Source organism: Pelodiscus sinensis, chromosome 29 (genome assembly GCF_049634645.1).
Source record: "Pelodiscus sinensis isolate JC-2024 chromosome 29, ASM4963464v1, whole genome shotgun sequence".
Lineage (NCBI taxonomy): Eukaryota > Metazoa > Chordata > Testudines > Trionychidae > Pelodiscus > Pelodiscus sinensis.
In genome coordinates, this window is record NC_134739.1 from 12,889,771 (window position 1) to 12,906,708 (window position 16,938).

At 60.4% G+C, this 16,938-nt stretch overlaps 1 protein-coding gene across 8 annotated transcripts in view; it reads left to right on the top strand.

Moving 5' to 3' along the window:
* Window positions 1–16,938, top strand: part of SRCIN1 (SRC kinase signaling inhibitor 1) — a 174,437-nt gene that overhangs the window by 123,747 nt on the left and 33,752 nt on the right. For all 8 annotated transcript variants that reach the window (XM_075911739.1, XM_075911738.1, XM_075911742.1 and 5 more), the window contains 6 exons: window positions 8,499–8,691; window positions 10,028–10,226; window positions 10,549–10,642; window positions 13,147–13,976; window positions 15,875–15,967; window positions 16,866–16,909. In XM_075911739.1, the coding sequence (XP_075767854.1) occupies window positions 8,499–8,691; window positions 10,028–10,226; window positions 10,549–10,642; window positions 13,147–13,976; window positions 15,875–15,967; window positions 16,866–16,909 (1,453 nt within the window). The remainder of the gene's footprint in view (window positions 1–8,498; window positions 8,692–10,027; window positions 10,227–10,548; window positions 10,643–13,146; window positions 13,977–15,874; window positions 15,968–16,865; window positions 16,910–16,938) is intronic.

Below are 16,938 nucleotides of genomic sequence, written 5' to 3' on the forward strand. Positions count from 1 at the left end.
CCTGGCATCAGAACTACCCCGCTGTGTGTCATGGTCTCCACACCGCTACTGGCGAGCCTCCTTCTAGAGAGAGGGTCAGTGCTTTTGGGGCAGGCGGGTTCACGGATTCTCTGGGAGGTTCCCGGCAGGCCTGGGCATGGGGCAGGGGTTGCTGCAGCGTTGCTATCTCTGTGTTACAGATGGGGAATCGGGGCGGGAAATGCCACTAAGGTAGTGTCGCAGCCAGGACGGGGCTGGAATTCTGTCCAGATGACGGGAAACCTGCCTCTCTAGCGAAGGGGCTGAAACGGAGCCTTCACCATAGCCTCTGAGCCCGCACAATCTTCGCCGTGTTATTGGGGACAGAAGGGGAAACTGAGGTACAGACAAGCGAGAGGCTCACCTGGCGTTGTACCTCTGCGGAGCAGCAGGGATGGAGGAACTGCCCCTCCCTGAGGGACCGAGGTTCCCAGACAGGTTTGGCCACATCTCCAGGGGACGTGGCTACATGAGTTCAAAGTTTGAGCGCCGCCCAGGCCTTCGTTACTTAGAATCCTAGAACAGCAGAACCGGAAGGGACCTTGAGAGTCATCGAGTCCAGTCCCCTGCCCGCACGGCAGGACCCAGCACCGTCTGGACCAAACAGGCCGTGGTTTAGCCTAGTGGCCGCACCGGGCCCTGCTCTTTCTCCTGATCCGTTTAGGTTGATGCTTCTCAATCAGTGTGACAGGCCACCAGTGGCGGGGACGGAGGGTGTCAGGCAACGCCAGCGCCCTGGAGAGCCTTGTTGATGGAAGGGGTTCATGAGACGGCTGTTTCCAATCCCGTGAGCTCACAGGTTGGCAGGCAGCTCTAAGCCCTGCCAGCCCAGGGTCATGCGGTGCGGAAGATGAAAAGCCAGGCACTACCTCTCTTGCTTTCCTGACAGAGCTCTTGAATGAAGGTCTCCGCCGTGGTCCCCCCCAGCCCTGGAGCGTATCGCTCACGGTGCATGTTCACTGAGGCACAACGCCCGCTCAGCACAACAGCAGATCCACGCCGCTCCCCTGTCTCCGGGAGAATGCGGTGGGACCCACGAGCCCCAGGGCGCAATGCACGCTCAGCATTACACCGGTCACCACTGCAGCATGGTGCCCGACAGGCGGTGTGCCCTGTACGCTGGGCGCTTGTGCGGCCACTCGGGTGAGAGTCAAATGCTGCAGATTAGCAGAGTGCCCGTGGCTGGGGATTTTGTTTCTACTGGTGGTGCACACTCGCATGCCTTGGCGCACACAACACAATTTATTCTGCACATGGATGGAAAAATCCACCCGTGGATGGAAAAGACAACAGGGAACTTTGGTCACAGGGGCCAGTGCTCCAGCAGGATGACCCCCTGCAAGTGAGGCTGGGCCGTTGGAAGAGCTCGTGGGGTAGGAGCGTCAGTGGCCATCGTGGGAGCTGCAGGGAGGCCGGGGACGGGATTTTCACAGGTGTTTCAGCACCTACTGATTTCAGTTGTGGTACAAATCTGGCCTTGAGGCTTTTGGGAAATTGGTGGCTGCTGAATCCTTGAAAACCTGGCCCCAGGCGCGAGGCTCAGTGTCACTTACATCCCACTTAGCTCCTCAGCGCTGACACAGGCGGCTACGGACGCCCGAGCCCAGAGCATGGGGATGTATTTCATCCCAAGCTCCCAGGGCACTTTTCAGTGTCCCTTGTGCTCTGATTTCCACCTGAGGAATTAAATTCTTGCAGCCGATGTTTCCCCCTGTGGTTCCCCTGACTCACGGCTTAGCCTGCAGGCGCCGCGTGGCTGCCGGCGAAGCGACTCGCTGCGGGAATACGGGCACGTCTGGCTAATCACCGTGCCGCTCGAAGAGGCGGCTTGGCCAGGCGCGAGGCAGGTGGATAAGCTCTTCCCTTTCCTTTGGGACGTGCGGCGTTCGCTGTGTACAAGGGTGGGATGAGCCTTTGGCAGCTCCCCGCGCAGGTTTGCAGCTGTACTCCACTGGCCTGCAGCAGGCCAAGTGAGCACCCCTCCCCCCCTTTCTGGACTCACCAGCACCAGATCTCAAAGCTCTTGGCAGGTGGGGAAACTGAGGCACAGGCTGGTGACGTCTCAGCAACCTCCCGGTTCTGGGCAGGCCTCAGCCACGTCGACGGGAGCTTTGCCACTAATTTCACTGGGGCCACCGTCGGATAAGGCGGCTCCACCTTTTTACATGGCAGCGTAGCCGCGGGGGGCAGTGGCGGTGGGGAGCAGAAAGCTCATTTACACCGGTGGGAAGGTCTTTGCCAAATTGGGGTGGGGGCGAGGAGGCTGCGACAGACCCAAGCAGCGTCCATTTTAGGCCCCATCCGCACGCCAGCGATAGCTGCCTCGGGGGAGCGGATTCCAGCCAGGTTGCGCCCGGCCAGCCCTAGAAGAACCGGGGGGTGCAATCCCGCCGGATGGGCCCAGCGCTGACGAGGGGGGTTGTACCCGGGGGCGGCGGGACTCCAGCTCTGGCCTGGCTGTGGGCGTTGAGGGCTGCGGCGGAGGCTGTGCCGAAGCGGGGGGCGGGGTGGAAGCCAGGGAGCGTGCGAGGCTGTGCTTAATAAATTCTCTCGTGGCAGGGAGAGTCACTCCAAGGCCGGGGGAGGCACGGCCGTTCCCTCCGAGTTAATGGCCTCAGGAGGTCAAGGATGGAGCTGCCGTCACTCTCTATAAAGTCAAAATTTGCCTTCAGTTTTTCAGCTCCAGTGGCAGCCGCTCCTCTGCCTGGAGACTGGCAGGTCCATACAGCCTGCGGTCTGTACAGCCTCCGGTCCATACTGCCTCCAGTCCATACAGCCTCTGGTCCATACAGCCTGCGGTCTGTACAGCCTCCGGTCCATACTGCCTCCGGTCCATACAGCCTGCGGTCCGTACAGCCTCCGGTCCATACTTCCTCCAGTCCATACAGCCTCTGGTCCATACAGCCTCCAGTCCGTACATCCCAGGGGAGGCACTCAGTTTCTGCCCGCGCTTTTGAGTGGGAGTGGCCGCCATGGGTCCCCCTCTTGGAAGGAAGCGCTCCCAGCGGGGTACAGCAGCCCAGCCAGCGGGCGGAGCGTTGTGGGTACGGACTGACTAGGACCGTCGAATTCCCGGGGGGGCAGGGAGCGAATGGATCACACCCCATCCCCTGCCCGGACTGAACCCTAGAACCTCGAGAGGTCATCAAGTCCAGACCCCTGTCCTCATGGCAGGACCCAGCACTGTCTACATCATCCCTGACAGGTGTCTGTCTCACCTGCTCTTCACTATCTCCAGTGATACAGATTCCACAACATCCCTAGGCAATTTATTCCAGTGTTTAACCAACCCCCTGACAGGTAGGAAGTTTTTCCTAATGTCCAACCTCAACATCCCTGGCTGCTGTTAAGCCCATTGCTGTTTGTCCTGTCCTCAGAGGCCAAGGAGAACAATTTTTCTCCCTCCTTGTAACACCCTTTAAGATACTTGAAAACTGCTCTCATGTCCCCTCTCGGCCTTCTCTTTTCCAGACGAAACAAGCCCAATTCTTTCAGTCTTCCCTCCTAGCTCATGTTCTCTAGACCTTTCATCATTCTTGTTGCTCTTCTCTGGACCTTGTCCAATGTCTCCACATCTTCCCTGAAATGTGGTGCCCAGAACTGGACACAATCCTCCAGCTGAGGCCTAACCAGCGCAGAGCCGAGGGAAGAAGGACGTCTCGTGTCTGGCTCACCACACTCCTGTCGTGCTGCCCAGAATGAGGTTGGCTTTTTTTGCCACAGTGTCACACTGTGGACTCCTGTTTAGCTTGTGGTCCCCTAGATCCCTTTCTGCAGGGCTCCTGCCTAGACGCTCGCTTCCCGTTCTGTGTGTGAGACACGGATTGGTCCTTCCTCAGTGGAGCATTGGGGATTTGTCCTTGCTGAACTTCGTCTTGTTTACCTCAGACCATTTCTCCAGGCTGAGCTAAGCAGGCCTCGTTGAGGGTGGAAAACGAACGCTGCTGCCAGACAGGAAGGATGGGCCAGAGGTGAGGACCGGGGGAGGTGTCGACTTGCCGTCTCTGGGGATCTTTGGGTGTCTGCGTGGTACCTTTCCTACGGGGCGGGGTAGCAGGCCCACCCCTCCCTCCCTCAGCAAGCCAGCTCCTGCCCTGCACAGCCAGACCCACTCCCCCCTTTCCCCACCGGGCTGGGATTAGGGCGGCAGTGCTGGGGCGGAGGCTGCTGCGGCGGGGGGTTGGGCAAGGAGGAGGCGGGATGCACCCTGTAAAATGGAGACACACCACCAGTGGCCCATCCCCCTGCTGGCTCTGCTACAGGCTGCTTGTGGAACCCAGGGCAAGTCCCTTTATCTTTGCTCCTCATTCTCCTCCCCGCCCCCCTCCCCAGGGATGGTGATCATCCTGCGCGGGGCCTGGCTTCCGTCACCCGGCTACGGCACAAGCGGAGTCAGTGCAGCCGGCGCAGTGACCCATCCCGAGAGGGGGTGGCAGAGTCGCGTTTCGGCCGCTAGCTCTGATGTCACAGCCCCGGCGTGATGTCATCGGCTCCGCGATCGGGCTCGGTGCGTCCTGCGTCCGGTGCGGAGTGATCCAAGCAGCCCCGGCCGGCCGGGAAACCAAGGACTTTTCAAGCTCCCATGTTGGTCTTTGCACGAGGGTCCATTGAACCCAGAGCCACTGTGGGAAATCAACCCCCTCCCAGAACAGCTGGTGGTTCCACGCCCCATTTGGGGGACACACACCGCCGCCCCATCCCCGCGAAGCGACTGCTGCCGCCCCGCCCCCCTCTCTGGGCCGGATCTGGGAGCTGGCGGAGCTCGCCAGCCACCCTTAGCAACCAAGATGATAGCATGGCAACCGCGGTCCCTCTGCCGGAGAGGCCTGTGCGCTGTCGTCATGCCGATGGAGCCAGATACAGATTTTCTCCCATGGTTCAAGCTATTTTTATTTTCTCCAGACAAAACGAGTGGGCGGGCGGGCGGGTGTGGGGGGGGGGGGAGGTTGCGCTTGGACGCGTGATGCAGGTCGGCCAACCTGTCGCCCCTTCCTTCTTCGCCTTCCTCAGCCTTGTTGGATGGGCACTTCGGCCCGGCCTTGGGGTTGGGTGAGGAGATTCTGGGCTAGGAGTGGAAAATAACAGCTGGGAGAGGGCGGGCGAAGGGGCAGAGAGAGGACGTGCGGCGGGGAACCGGCTGTCCATGCAGCTATACTGAGTCCAGTGAACAAAACCGGAGCACGGGCAAAGAATGCCCAATAGCTATCGCCAGCTCCGGGGGCAGAGTTAAGGGGATGTGGACGTTTGCTCAGTGAACTAGATGCTCTGAACAGACACAAGATGCCTCCAGGCAGCCTTAACTCAGCATCAGCTATAGTTCTGGGTTGGGGCCTGCCCGCGCGGTGTACGTGGCTCTCAGAGGCAGTCAGGCCTAGTGCAGTGACCTGAGTGGCATTGGTCTTGGTGCGAGAGGCAGTGTTCCCTCTAATCTTTTCCATCCACGTGTGGAATAAAATGTATGCGCACCGAGGCATGTGCAGATGTGCACCGCCAGGAAAAACACAACCCTCGCTGTGGGCGCTCCGCTAATCGGTTGGGTGGCACTGGACTGTGGCCTAGAGATGGCTGCCCCCAGGGTACCACAAGTCGGCCTCACACCAAACACTGCAGGGTGGCACAGATGCGACCCCGTCCCAGCATGGCAATCAGCGCCCATCCCTCTCCCCGATGTGCCTCTCTTGGGGCCAGGCCCCTCCTGGAATGACTCCCGTTAGCTCCCCAGGCTTTGGATCTCCAATCCGGCTCCCTGCTGGCGGGATCAGGCCCTTCCAAGCGAGAAACGGTTTTCTCACCGTTTGCCGTTTAAAGCTCCATTTTGCTAACTTGCTTTGTTTTCATGTCGATTCCAGACAGGTTCCTGGCAGTTACTTACAGCGAGAACAACCCATAAAACTCCCCCCCCCCCCCGGATTAATTAAAGCCTCCAGTTAAGGTCTAATTTAAATGAGTGCTATCATTCCATACTGGGGCTTTTTTGGTCTTAAACAGAGAGGTTGCTCCGTCTCGGTCCCCTTTCCAAGAGCTGTGTGATGAGGCCGCTGTTTAAAACCAAGCGCCGCCTCTCTGGAGATCAGTAACCAGCCGGCTTCCATGTTGAGTCACAGCGGCCTGGCCGGATCCTGGCGTTTCTCTGGGCGTGAGCAGGGGCAGCGCTCGGCTGGGTGTCGTGTGTCTGTCAGCAGGGACGAGGAGGGTCCCAGCCCATCAGAGTGTTACTTGCTCACTCAATTTGGACGGCCAGTTTGAGACTCTTGCTTATGTACTCTCTAAGGGGGGGTTATCTCACCATGTGCACGTACAGCGCCAGGCACAACAGGGCCCTGGTCTCAGCTGGTGGTAGAGTAATTCAAGTACTATACTGTCCATAGAAAGCAAATGCATTGGTAATGGGAACTCACTCCAAAATCAGTGTGACATTAGTGGAAAAGCTTTTCCTAGCATCCCTGGGGGGCTGATTTCCAGGGGTGCACTACACCCGTGTGCCCTCCAATTTTTTCCAACCATGGGCAGAATGAATTTTGTTGCATGCGCAGATGTGCACCACCTGTAGAAACAAACGTTGCCAATGGTGGGAGCTCTTCTCACCAGCTGGGTGGCAGCTGAATCTCCCTTGTGCGGCTGCCCAAGCGCACAGCTTACAGGGAACACTGCTCAGCACCTGCTGACCCCAGGTGTGGGTGTCCCACACATGTGCCAAGCCTTTCCGATGTACACCTTTGTGCCGATGGGCTCAGTGTATTCCCGGGGTGGGTGTATTTCTTTCCCTGGGCACAGCGTCGAGTGTAAAACACCTTGGCTACGTCTACACTGGCATGATTTTCCGCAAATGCTTTTAACGGAAAAGTTTTTCCGTTAAAAGCATTTGTGGAAAAGAGCGTCTAGATTGGCACGGACGCTTTTCCGCAAAAGCACTTTTTGCAGAAAAGCGTCCGTGCCAATCTAGACGCAGTTTTGTGCAAGAAAGCCCCAATCGCCATTTTTGCCATCGGGGCTTTTTTGTGCAAAACAGTTTTTCGCTGTCTACACTGGCCCTTTTGCACAAAAACATTTCCGGAAAAGGGCTTTTGCCCGAACGGGAACGTCAAAGCATTTGCGCAAGCCCTGATTTCGGACAGTAGAACGTCAGTGCTTTTGCGCAAAATCAAGCGGCCAGTGTAGACAGCTGGCAAGTTTTTCCACAAAAGCAGCTGCTTTTGCGGAAAAACTTGCCAGTCTAGACGCAGCCCTTGAGTTATACAGCGGTTGTGCCTGGTACACTCTGTTCCTATGAAATACGCACACACGGCGTGCCGGATTTACAGATTTTTGTGTAGAAAGGCCCTACCCACAGGCTGAGGTTATACATTTGGCCGTGTGACACTGGACTCCTGCCTGGCGTATTCCAATCTTATGCTGCAAAGCCAATCTCATGCCCCCCCCCCCCTTCGTGCAGCCGTAACCTTTGCTGCTGCTTTGCTTCTGGAATAACCTGAGGATTTCGGCTCCCTGGGGGCAAGGTCCTTGCCGTTATGACTGGCTGGCCTCCTTTACTTGCGCACATTAGGCCAAAGCGCTGGTCTGCAGCCCGGTGGCTTTTCCTGCTGTGATTGTCGGGGGAAGGTCGAAGAACTCAGCGGAGCTTGCAAAAGCGACAAGGAGTCCTGTGGCACCTTATAGACTAACAGATGTATTGGAGCATAAGCTTTCATGGGCAAAGACCCACTTTGTCAGATGCATGTCAGTGGAGCTTGGCGTGCAAAGGGCCGGCCTGCGCCGTACGTCCCACATTTGGGGACTGTCATGGCCCCTGGGCGCACAGTGTCCCCTGGAAAGAAATGTGCAAAATGCAGGATCCACGAAGGTGTCTTGGGAATACAGAGCAGGGAGATTGCAAACCCAGGGCTACGTCTAGACTGGCATGATTTTCCGCAAATATTTTTAACGGAAAACTTTTCCGTTAAAAGCATTTGCGGAACAGAGCGTCTAGATTGGCACGGACGCTTTTCCGCAAAAAAGCCCCGATCGCCATTTTCACAATCAGGGTTTTTTTGCGGAAAAGAGATCTGAGCTGTCTACACTGGCCCTTTTGCGCAAAAGGACGTTTGCCCGAACGGGAGCAGCATAGTATTTCCGCAAGAAGCCCTGATTTCAGACAGTAGGAAGTCAGCGTTCTTGCGGAAATTCAAGCGGCCAGTGTAGACAGCTGGCAAGTTTTTCCGCAAAAGCGCCAGTCTAGATGCAGTCCAGGAGTCAGGAACCAGCAGATGGTGGGATGTGCTTAAAATGCGGGATCAGAGTGGGCATTGGACTAAGGTAGGGTGCGGTATGACCCTTGGGGGGCAGGGCAAAGCATCCACCACCTGAAACTGTCTACTGGGGTCAGGTCTAGCCCATGGCTTGGTGTTGCTGCCCAGGCCTGGGAGAGCCCCGCATGGTTAGATGGGAACACCTTGCCCCCGGCACCCCATCGCGCCCCTCACGGCTCGGCTCTTCTGTTCCAGACAAGAAGCTCGCGGCACTCCCAGGGCTCCCAGTCCGGCCTGGCCGATCAAGCCAAGCTCTCCTTCGCCTCCGCCGAGTCCCTGGAGACCATGTCTGAAGCCGAGCTGCCCCTCGGATTCAACAGGATGAACCGGTTCCGGCAGAGCCTGCCTTTGTCCCGCTCCACCAGCCAAACCAAGCTCCGGTCGCCAGGTACCGCAGGCCGGCTCCCGCGGGGGCCTTTTCACCCTCCGCTCCACCCATCCCTGGAGCATGTGTGTGCCTGTAGTGGCTGGCTCCCCTGCATGCACCAACCTACTACTGCCTAGCAGCTGAGGGAGCCACTCCTTTAGCGGTGGGGCCTCTGGCGACCCCCTGGCATAAGTACGTGTCAGAGGGGCAGAGATCAATGGGAGGGGATCCAGGAATTACCACCCTGGATTGGATCAGACCGGGGCCCATTGTGAGTAGCCAGGGCCAGCTATTGTGCTGGAGGCCTTTGGGAGCTACTGCGTCCATAGGAGGAGAAGCCGCTTCCTAAACCCGGGTTGGGCCAGGATTTGACTTTCTGATCTGCAAACTCTGGTCACTCACCGGTCCCTGGCCCCGCAGCTCCACTGCCCGCTCTCCAGCAGCACCGGGCTCTAGCCAGGCACACGCAGGCCAGGCGCTCCCAGGCATCCAGCTAATGCTCTTGGATCTGCGGCTGCGGGCAGCGTGTTCCCGGAGCCGCTCGGGGAGGATCGGGCCCAGGCAGGGAGTGGAGGAGATGACTGGTCCGTCCCGGCGGGGAGCCTGCAGCTGGAATCTCCCATTTGACTAACCGGGGGGAATAGGGATGTTAAAAATGGCGTCGTATGGGAACCGTGTGGCTGCTAAGAAGCTCAGCGGTTACGGTCCCATGCGCTGCACACTAGCCTCTCCAGGAGCGGGGCTGCCAGCCCCTACCTGCCCCGCTCCCGGGGAGCAGGGCCGGCTGTTGGCTCCACTCCTGGGGAGGCAGTTGTGCTGCCCTGCCACAGCTCTTGCCTCCCCGGGAACGGGCTGAGTGGAACCAAGACCGTAAACATCGGCTCAGCGGTTAATCGGTGATGCCCTAGCATCCCGATTGGGGAGCAGCGGAGGGGCAGAGGGGGGCAGCGGAGATGGCCTTAAAAATGATCCCCAGGGACAGGCCAGGGTTAGAAATCACCGCAGCCCTGGAGCCAAAGATCTTCCTGCTTTGTGCAGGGTGAAATACGGATCCAGATACAACTTTGCCGCTAAGTCTGGGTCACTCACCCTGTTCCTTTAGGGGAGATACCGGTGCAAAACCTGTATCACTCTCCTGCCTCATGCCGTGTTTTCCCGGCGTTGGCCTGGGTGTGACAGTAGGGTAGTAACAGTAATATTAGGTCTATAGCCGCGCAAGCAGGTGGGGAAACTGAGGCACAGAGCCAGGAAAATCCCCCAGGTCTGCTGACTCCTAGCCCATCCTGGGTTGTCACGCTGTCAGCCAGCGCCTGCTCAGAGTGGCGCTTTTACGCCTTCCCCTCTCCCTCGTCCCCAGGGGTCCTTTTCCTGCAGTTCGGGGACGAGACGCGGCGCGTCCACATCACACACGAGATCAGCAGCATGGACACGCTGCACGCCCTCATCGTCCACATGTTCCCCCAGAAGCTCACCATGGGGATGCTGAAGTCCTCCAACACGGCCATCCTCATCAAGGACGAGTCGCGCAACGTCTTCTACGAGCTGGAGGACGTCCGGTGAGGGCCCTGGGCGGGGCCGGGAGGGGGGGAGAGGAGATGGAGATTCCACCCCAGCTGGGTTCGGAATTCCGGCCCACGTTGGCTCTGTCCAGGCAGGGAGCGAACGTGTCCACCCGGCAGGATCAACCCCTCGCTCCGCTGAGTCCCTGGCCAATTGTCAGAGGGAGCTGAACTCTTCTCTCTCTCGTGCACAAGCCCCGGCTGATCTGCCCTCCCTGGCCTCCCTGCAGACAGACCCAGAGCAAGGGGCTACCCGTGGCTGTCCCGGGGGCTAGGAACCACGCTGCTCAGCTGCTCACTGCGTCGCCTTCTCTTCCAGGGACATCCAGGACAGAAGTATCATCAAAATCTACCGCAAAGAGCCCCTCTACGCCTCCTTCCCAGGTTCACACATCACCAATGGGGACCTGCGGGTAAGGAAGGGGCAGGGGTTGGGAGGGGGGCTGTCCCATCTTGTCCCATGGAGGGAGGCGGAAGAATTTCCCCCCTTCCACGGGGCCAGAGGTTATCCCGTCTCCATGTTGGAGGAGGGGGAACATAGTGCCAGCAAACACACCCGGAGATGCACAAGGACACAGACCCTGCACACGTGTGTGCGTGTGCACCAACGTACGCCGGGGCTGTCAGAAGCTGGAGGGCAGGCGGGGTGGGAGAGCTTATGGGAGAGCCGGCAGCTTAGTGGGACAAGAGGCGACAGGGCTGGTGACTGCGTGTTTGCATAAGGCGTGACGGGCTCCCATTTGTCTGCCCCAGCTGCCGCACCATGAAGGGCTGCGCCAGGAGATTGGCTGGTCCCAGCCCTGGTGGTGGAGTCATAAACACCATGATTAGGGGATTAATCAGAGCCAATTGTGTTCCGGGAGAGCGCGCAGGAGCTGCAATTTCCCAGGGCGCGTGGGATACTGCTGAGCTTTGGTTCTGGGGTGCAGCAGCGTGAAGGCCAAAGGGGGGGGCTTTTCAAAGGCAGGGATTGTAGGAGCCGGGGTTGCAGTCCCACGCAGGGCGGGGTGCTAGGTTTGCACTGGGATCTAAGTGGGGGGGGGGGAGATTAGTTGGCTTTGCCGACAGTGTGTGTGTGTGTGTGTGTGTGTGTGTGTGTGTGCGTGCGCACGGGTGGAAGCGTTTACAAATCCGCAGCTCACGGCCTGTCGGGCTCCCCTCCCTGAATCAACCCCAGCTTATTTATGCAAGAAGCAGCAGCGTGTGTGTGTGTGTGTGTGTGTGTGTAAAACGCGGTCTACTCACAGGCACGGCGCCCCCTGCAGCTCTCCTCAGGAATTAGCTTTTCCAACCCTGGAGCGCCCCCTGTTGACCAGTGTCTCACCCTGAGTTACCTGTCTTCTGTGCTACTTCGGGCCCTGTGTCCCATCTGACCCACGGTGCCCCTTCCTCGCCACAGCAGGGCCCCCACACTCTGGTCCTCCCCTCCCAGGGAACCCCAACCCCCTAGGCTATGTCTATGCTCTCGGCTTCTTGCGTGAGTAATATGCAAATGAGGCTAAGCGTGGAATATCGCCGAGCCTCATTTGCATACGTAATGAGCCACCATTTTTTTCCAGAAGAGGCTCTTGCGCAAGGAGGAGCGTCTACACTGCCCCTTCTTGCACAAGAAAAACCCTCTTGTGCAAGACGGGGCAGTGTAGACACTCCTTCTTGCACAAGAGCCTCTTCTGAAAAAAATGGTGGCTCATTAGGTATGCAAATGAGGCTCGGCGATATTCCACGCTTAGCCTCATTTGCATATTACTCGCGCAAGAAGCCGCGAGTGTAGACATAGCTCTAGAGCCTGACCCACGGCCAGTCGGCAGCGAGCCCCTGCCTCGGGGCACACTGCAGCCTGACTTAGCCGCTTCGCGTTGGCTGGGGGGTGAACCTGCTGCCCTGGCTGCCTCCCTGCAGCCCTAGTGCCCCTCAGGCCCCTGTACCAGGCCTGCAGCCTGGAAGTCGGGTCAGGCCAGAGCTCCCCAGCTCTGCTCCGTCTCAGGGACCCTCTGGAGCTTCCCAGGCAGCCAGGTCCCACCTGCTCCACAACTAAAGCAAGAGTGAGTGCCTTTCAGCCCTTGCAGCCTTTTATAGGGCCCAGCCTGGCTCTGATTGGCTGACTGCTCCCCGCTCTGATTGGCCAAGGTTGTGAAAGCCTCCTCTACAGCACCACTACAGGGGTGGGTGTGTGTGTGTGTGTGTGTGTGTGTGTGGCTATTTACACTGGTGTAAGGTGGTTTGGTCACCTTTCACGCTCTCTGCGCTGATGGTATCGGTAACTGGCTGCAGAGGGTCAGGCCCAAGGTGCTGCCCGGTGGAGGATTCGTCCCTTTCCCTAGTGCTTGCTCCTGGCCCCGAGCATCCCTGCCCGCCTGCTCGGTGTCCCGGACCCCCCAAGCCAGGGGTGGGCATTCATTTTTGTAGGGGGGGCCACTTCACCAATTTTGGCAGTGGTTGGGGGCTGGCTCCGCCCCCATAAGGGGTGGGGCCTGACGCGGAAGGGGCGGTTCCCCCTAGGCGCCGCACGCCCCGGGCAGAAGGAGGCGACTTTGCGCACTCTTCCACCCGCAAGTCCTGATTGGCCTACAGGAAGGGGCGTGGCAGGGTGGGCCGTGGGCCAGCTCAAACAGCTTGCCGGGCCGTATCCGGCCCGTGGGCCATATCCGGCCCACCCCTCTCCCAGGCCCTTCCGCTTTAGGCCGCCCCACATGCAACTGGCCATCCCTTGCCGCAGCTCAGCCTATGCCATAGGAACCGTGGGCACATTAGGGGGTCGCCAGAGCGAATGGGGGTCTAGCAGGGAGGGGGAGGTGCTTCAGCACACACAGAGGCAGCACAACCCACACGCGGCCCCTTTGCGGGTCTGGGGGGGGTTCTAGGGCGGGGCCTGTCCCTCGCCCTGCCGGCCTGGCTGATGCGTCTCTCTGCCCTGCAGCGGGAGATGGTTTACACCTCCCGGGAGTCCTCTCCCACCCGCCGGCTGAACAACATGTCCCCGGCGTCGCACCTCACCTCCGGCTCCCCGCCGCCCGTGCTCCAGTCTTCCTCCCCGTCCCGCTCCCGCATGTCCTACAGCGGCGGGCGCCCGCCCTCCTACGCCGGCAGCCCCGTGCACCACGGGGAGCGCCTCTCCAACCTGCCGCCCGCCCCGGGCGTCTCGCCCAGCCCCAGCGCCATCCTGGAGCGCCGGGACGTCAAGCCGGACGAAGACCTGGCCGGCAAGAACATGATGCTGGTGAAAAACGAGGGCCTGTACGCCGACCCCTACGGCATGGTGCACGAGGGCCGGCTCAGCATCACCTCCACGCAGTCCCTGGCCGGCCTGGGCGACCCCTTCGCCTACGCCGGGGGGCTCTACAAGCGGGGCTCCGTCCGCTCCCTCAGCACCTACTCGGCCGCCGCCCTGCAGACGGAGCTGGAGGACAGTCTGTACAAGCCCAGCGCCCAGCTGTACGGCGAGGCCTATGGGCCGGGCCTCGGCTTCCGCATGCCCCCCTCCTCCCCACAGAAGATGGCCGACAGCCGGCTGGTGGACATGCCGCCGGGCCAGGGCCCCCACAGCCCCTACTCAGGCCCGCCCAGCCGGTCCTCGCCCGTCCGTCAGTCCTTCCGCAAAGACTCCTGCTCCTCCGTCTTCATGGAGAGCCCCGTCAGCAAGCCCCGCAACTCCAGCTCCTCGGGGCCCCCGGAACTCTTCCCGGGCCCCGGGGACCGGCCCCTCTCAGGGTTCGGCCCTCCTGCGCCCGCCAAGGATACAGAAACAAGGTAAGGAGCAGGGCGTGGGGCGGCTGCTGCCCAGCAGCGACGGAGGAAGAGACTGATTCCTGGGTTTGCCTTGTGGGTCCGGTCATGATCCCCTTCTTCCACGTGGGGAAACTGAGTCACGGAGCAGCAGCATTGGCAGACAGGAATGAGAGCCAAGGGGTCCTGAAGGGCGGTGCCTGGCTCTGCACTAGACTGTGATCCAGCAATACGGGAGGCAGCGTAGTTCAGTGGTTAGACCTGGGGACCAGACCTCAGGACTTCTGGGGGGTTTCAATGCTTCCCTGTTGTTCAGCCGTGGATAATGCATCAGGCAGGTTACGGGATAGGGGGTATGTCTACACTACCCTCCTAGTTCGAACTAGGAGGGTAATGTATGCATACCGCACTTGCTAATGAAGCCCGGGATTTGAATTTCCCGGGCTTCATTAGCATAAGCGGGGAGCCGCCATTTTTAAATCCCCGCTGCTTCGAACCCCGTGTAGCGCGGCTACACGGGGCTCGAACTAGGTAGTTCGGACTAGGGTGCCTATTCCGAACTACCGGTACTCCTCGTTTCACGAGGAGTAACGGTAGTTCGGAATAGGACCCTAGTCCGAACTACCTAGTTCGAGCCCCGTGTAGCCGCGCTACACGGGGTTCGAAGCAGCGGGGATTTAAAAATGGCGGCTCCCCGCTTATGCTAATGAAGCCCGGGAAATTCAAATCCCGGGCTTCATTAGCAAGTGCGGTATGCATACATTACCCCGCTAGTTCGAACTAGCGGGGTAGTGTAGACATACCCGGGGGCAGTTTGAGTTTGGGGTCCTATGGATAAGGCGCTGGGCTGCAGGAGACCTGGGTTTTTGGGGAGCCCTCTGCTCCCACTCAGCTCCCATTGCAAGAGAGCTCAGCGCGCCCCCAGCGCTGTACAGTCAGGAGCCCTCGAGGGAGCCGAGGGCAGACAGGGCCGAGCTAGCCGGTGGAAAGCCGCAGTCTGGATGCTGAGGGTGCAAAAGGCCCCTGGACTCTGAGCGTGGGAGGTTCGAGCAGGCTGGGACGTCCGCCCTGCTCTTTGCAGCGTGCTGGTGTGAGTCGGCGTACCCGCCTGGGAATCGCAGCCCCGCATCGCTCCGTGCCTCAGTTTCCCTGGCAGGGCGTCCCTCTCCCAGCTCATCAAGCGCCGGGAGGCATGGGGAGAGAGCCTGTCCTCTCCAGCCTGGGCATAACAAGCCAGAGCTCCCCGTGCGTAGCCCTACCGTGTGCGGCAGGGAGCGGGCAGTGCGGTGTGAAGCTGGTATGGAAATTGCCCGTTGTCTTTCCTGTCATCTCTCTCCGCCTGTCTCCAGTCTCCCGAGCAACGATGATAGATCGATTGTTCCCGGGGGGGGGGCCACGAGGGAGCTGGAGGGGGAGGGAATGCAGAGGGGGTGAAGCACAGCCGAGAACAGCAGAATTCGGCGCGATGTCCCGCCCCAGGCTGCGGTCCTGCCACGCTCCTGCCCCAGGGCCTGGACGGGGGTCGTCCCCTCCCACCCGGGGGAGGGCGAGGCTCAAAGCAGGCGAGCTCCAGGACTCAGTGAGCTCCGTCTGGGAAGGAGCCGGGCCGGGCTCTCTGGCTGAATGTGGCCTGGTCTCTCCTGCCGGGGTGGGGGTGGGATTCCCGGGGCTGAGGCCCGGATCCCTGGCTGGCGCGAAAACGTCGCGGGAAGGGAGCTGACCTCAGGGGGCTCTGCTGAGCTGCGGCAGGCGAGGGAGACCCCGGCCGGGTGCCGCGCCGGGCGGGAGGGGGCGGTGGCTCCCCGGCCAGGCTGGGATCTCTGGGTCCGTAGCCCCTTGGGCCCCCCCATGCAGATACCAAGCCCCGGAGCGTCCCATCTGCCGGAGCTAACGCAGCTCCTTCCCCTCCTTGCCCCCCAAAGGGAACGGATGGAGGCCATGGAGAAGCAAATCGCCAGCCTGACGGGGCTGGTGCAGAGCGCGCTGCTCCGGGGCTCTGACGCCGAGACCCCCAGGTAAGGATGGGGGCAGGAGGCCGCAGGTCCTGCTCCAGGGATGGGGAGCTGGCAAGCTGGATTTCCTGGCGGTCTCACCTGCTGCAGGGCACAATGGCCGTGGGGCTCCTTCCCGCCACGCCCTCCCCCCCCCCCCCCGTCCTGCCAGGGGCTGTTTTCCGGGGACACTGTCGGTCCATGGAAATGCCCGGGGGTCGGAGGCTGCAGGCGCTGCAGGTGGGTGGGAGACCATCCCAGCGATTCCCAGATGCAGGGACTGGATGCAAACAAGGCCTGTTCCCCTGGGGTCGCCCCACCGCTGCCCATCACCGCTGGGCCTGCCAGCAGAGCCAGGCCTGAGAAAACCCGGCAAGGACCTGGCATGAAGGTCCCTGTGGCCTAGCACCACATCCCGCTAAGCAAGGGGCCAGAGTCCTGCAGGCAGGCCCCTTTGGCCTAGCAAACCTTTTCCTACCCCCTCCACCCCACGCTGGAGGCTGGCTCTTGCTTTGAGCCGGGAAGATGGACAGCCCTTGCAAGGCACTCGGTGTCCTGTCCTTTCACTGTGTACGTCTCCTGCTCTCCCTGGAAGCGCTCGATCGCTTCCAAGCACCGAGATGTTATCTTGCGGCAGTGAGTTCCACAGGTTCCCAGTGCCCAGCGGTCCTGATGCTCATGGACACTTGGCCCACTGCAGGGGCCTCGGAGTGGCAGGAAATCTCACTGGCTCTCCTCTGAGCGAGGGGGGAGATTGGGTTGGGGGCAGAGGCAGCCCTAGGGGGACAGCATGACCCCAAAGCATCTCGTTAACATCTGTGTTACCTCGGTGGCCTGCGCCCTTCCCCGGCTCTCCGGTCCTCGCTCTGCCGGGGCCGGGGGGCTTAACCGGTTCTCACCTCTCACCCTCCCCTACTCACAGCGAGAAGACAGAGGCCACCAACGGAGGGACGCCCCCGCCAGCCCGTAAGTGAGGGGGGGGGCGCCAGGCACCC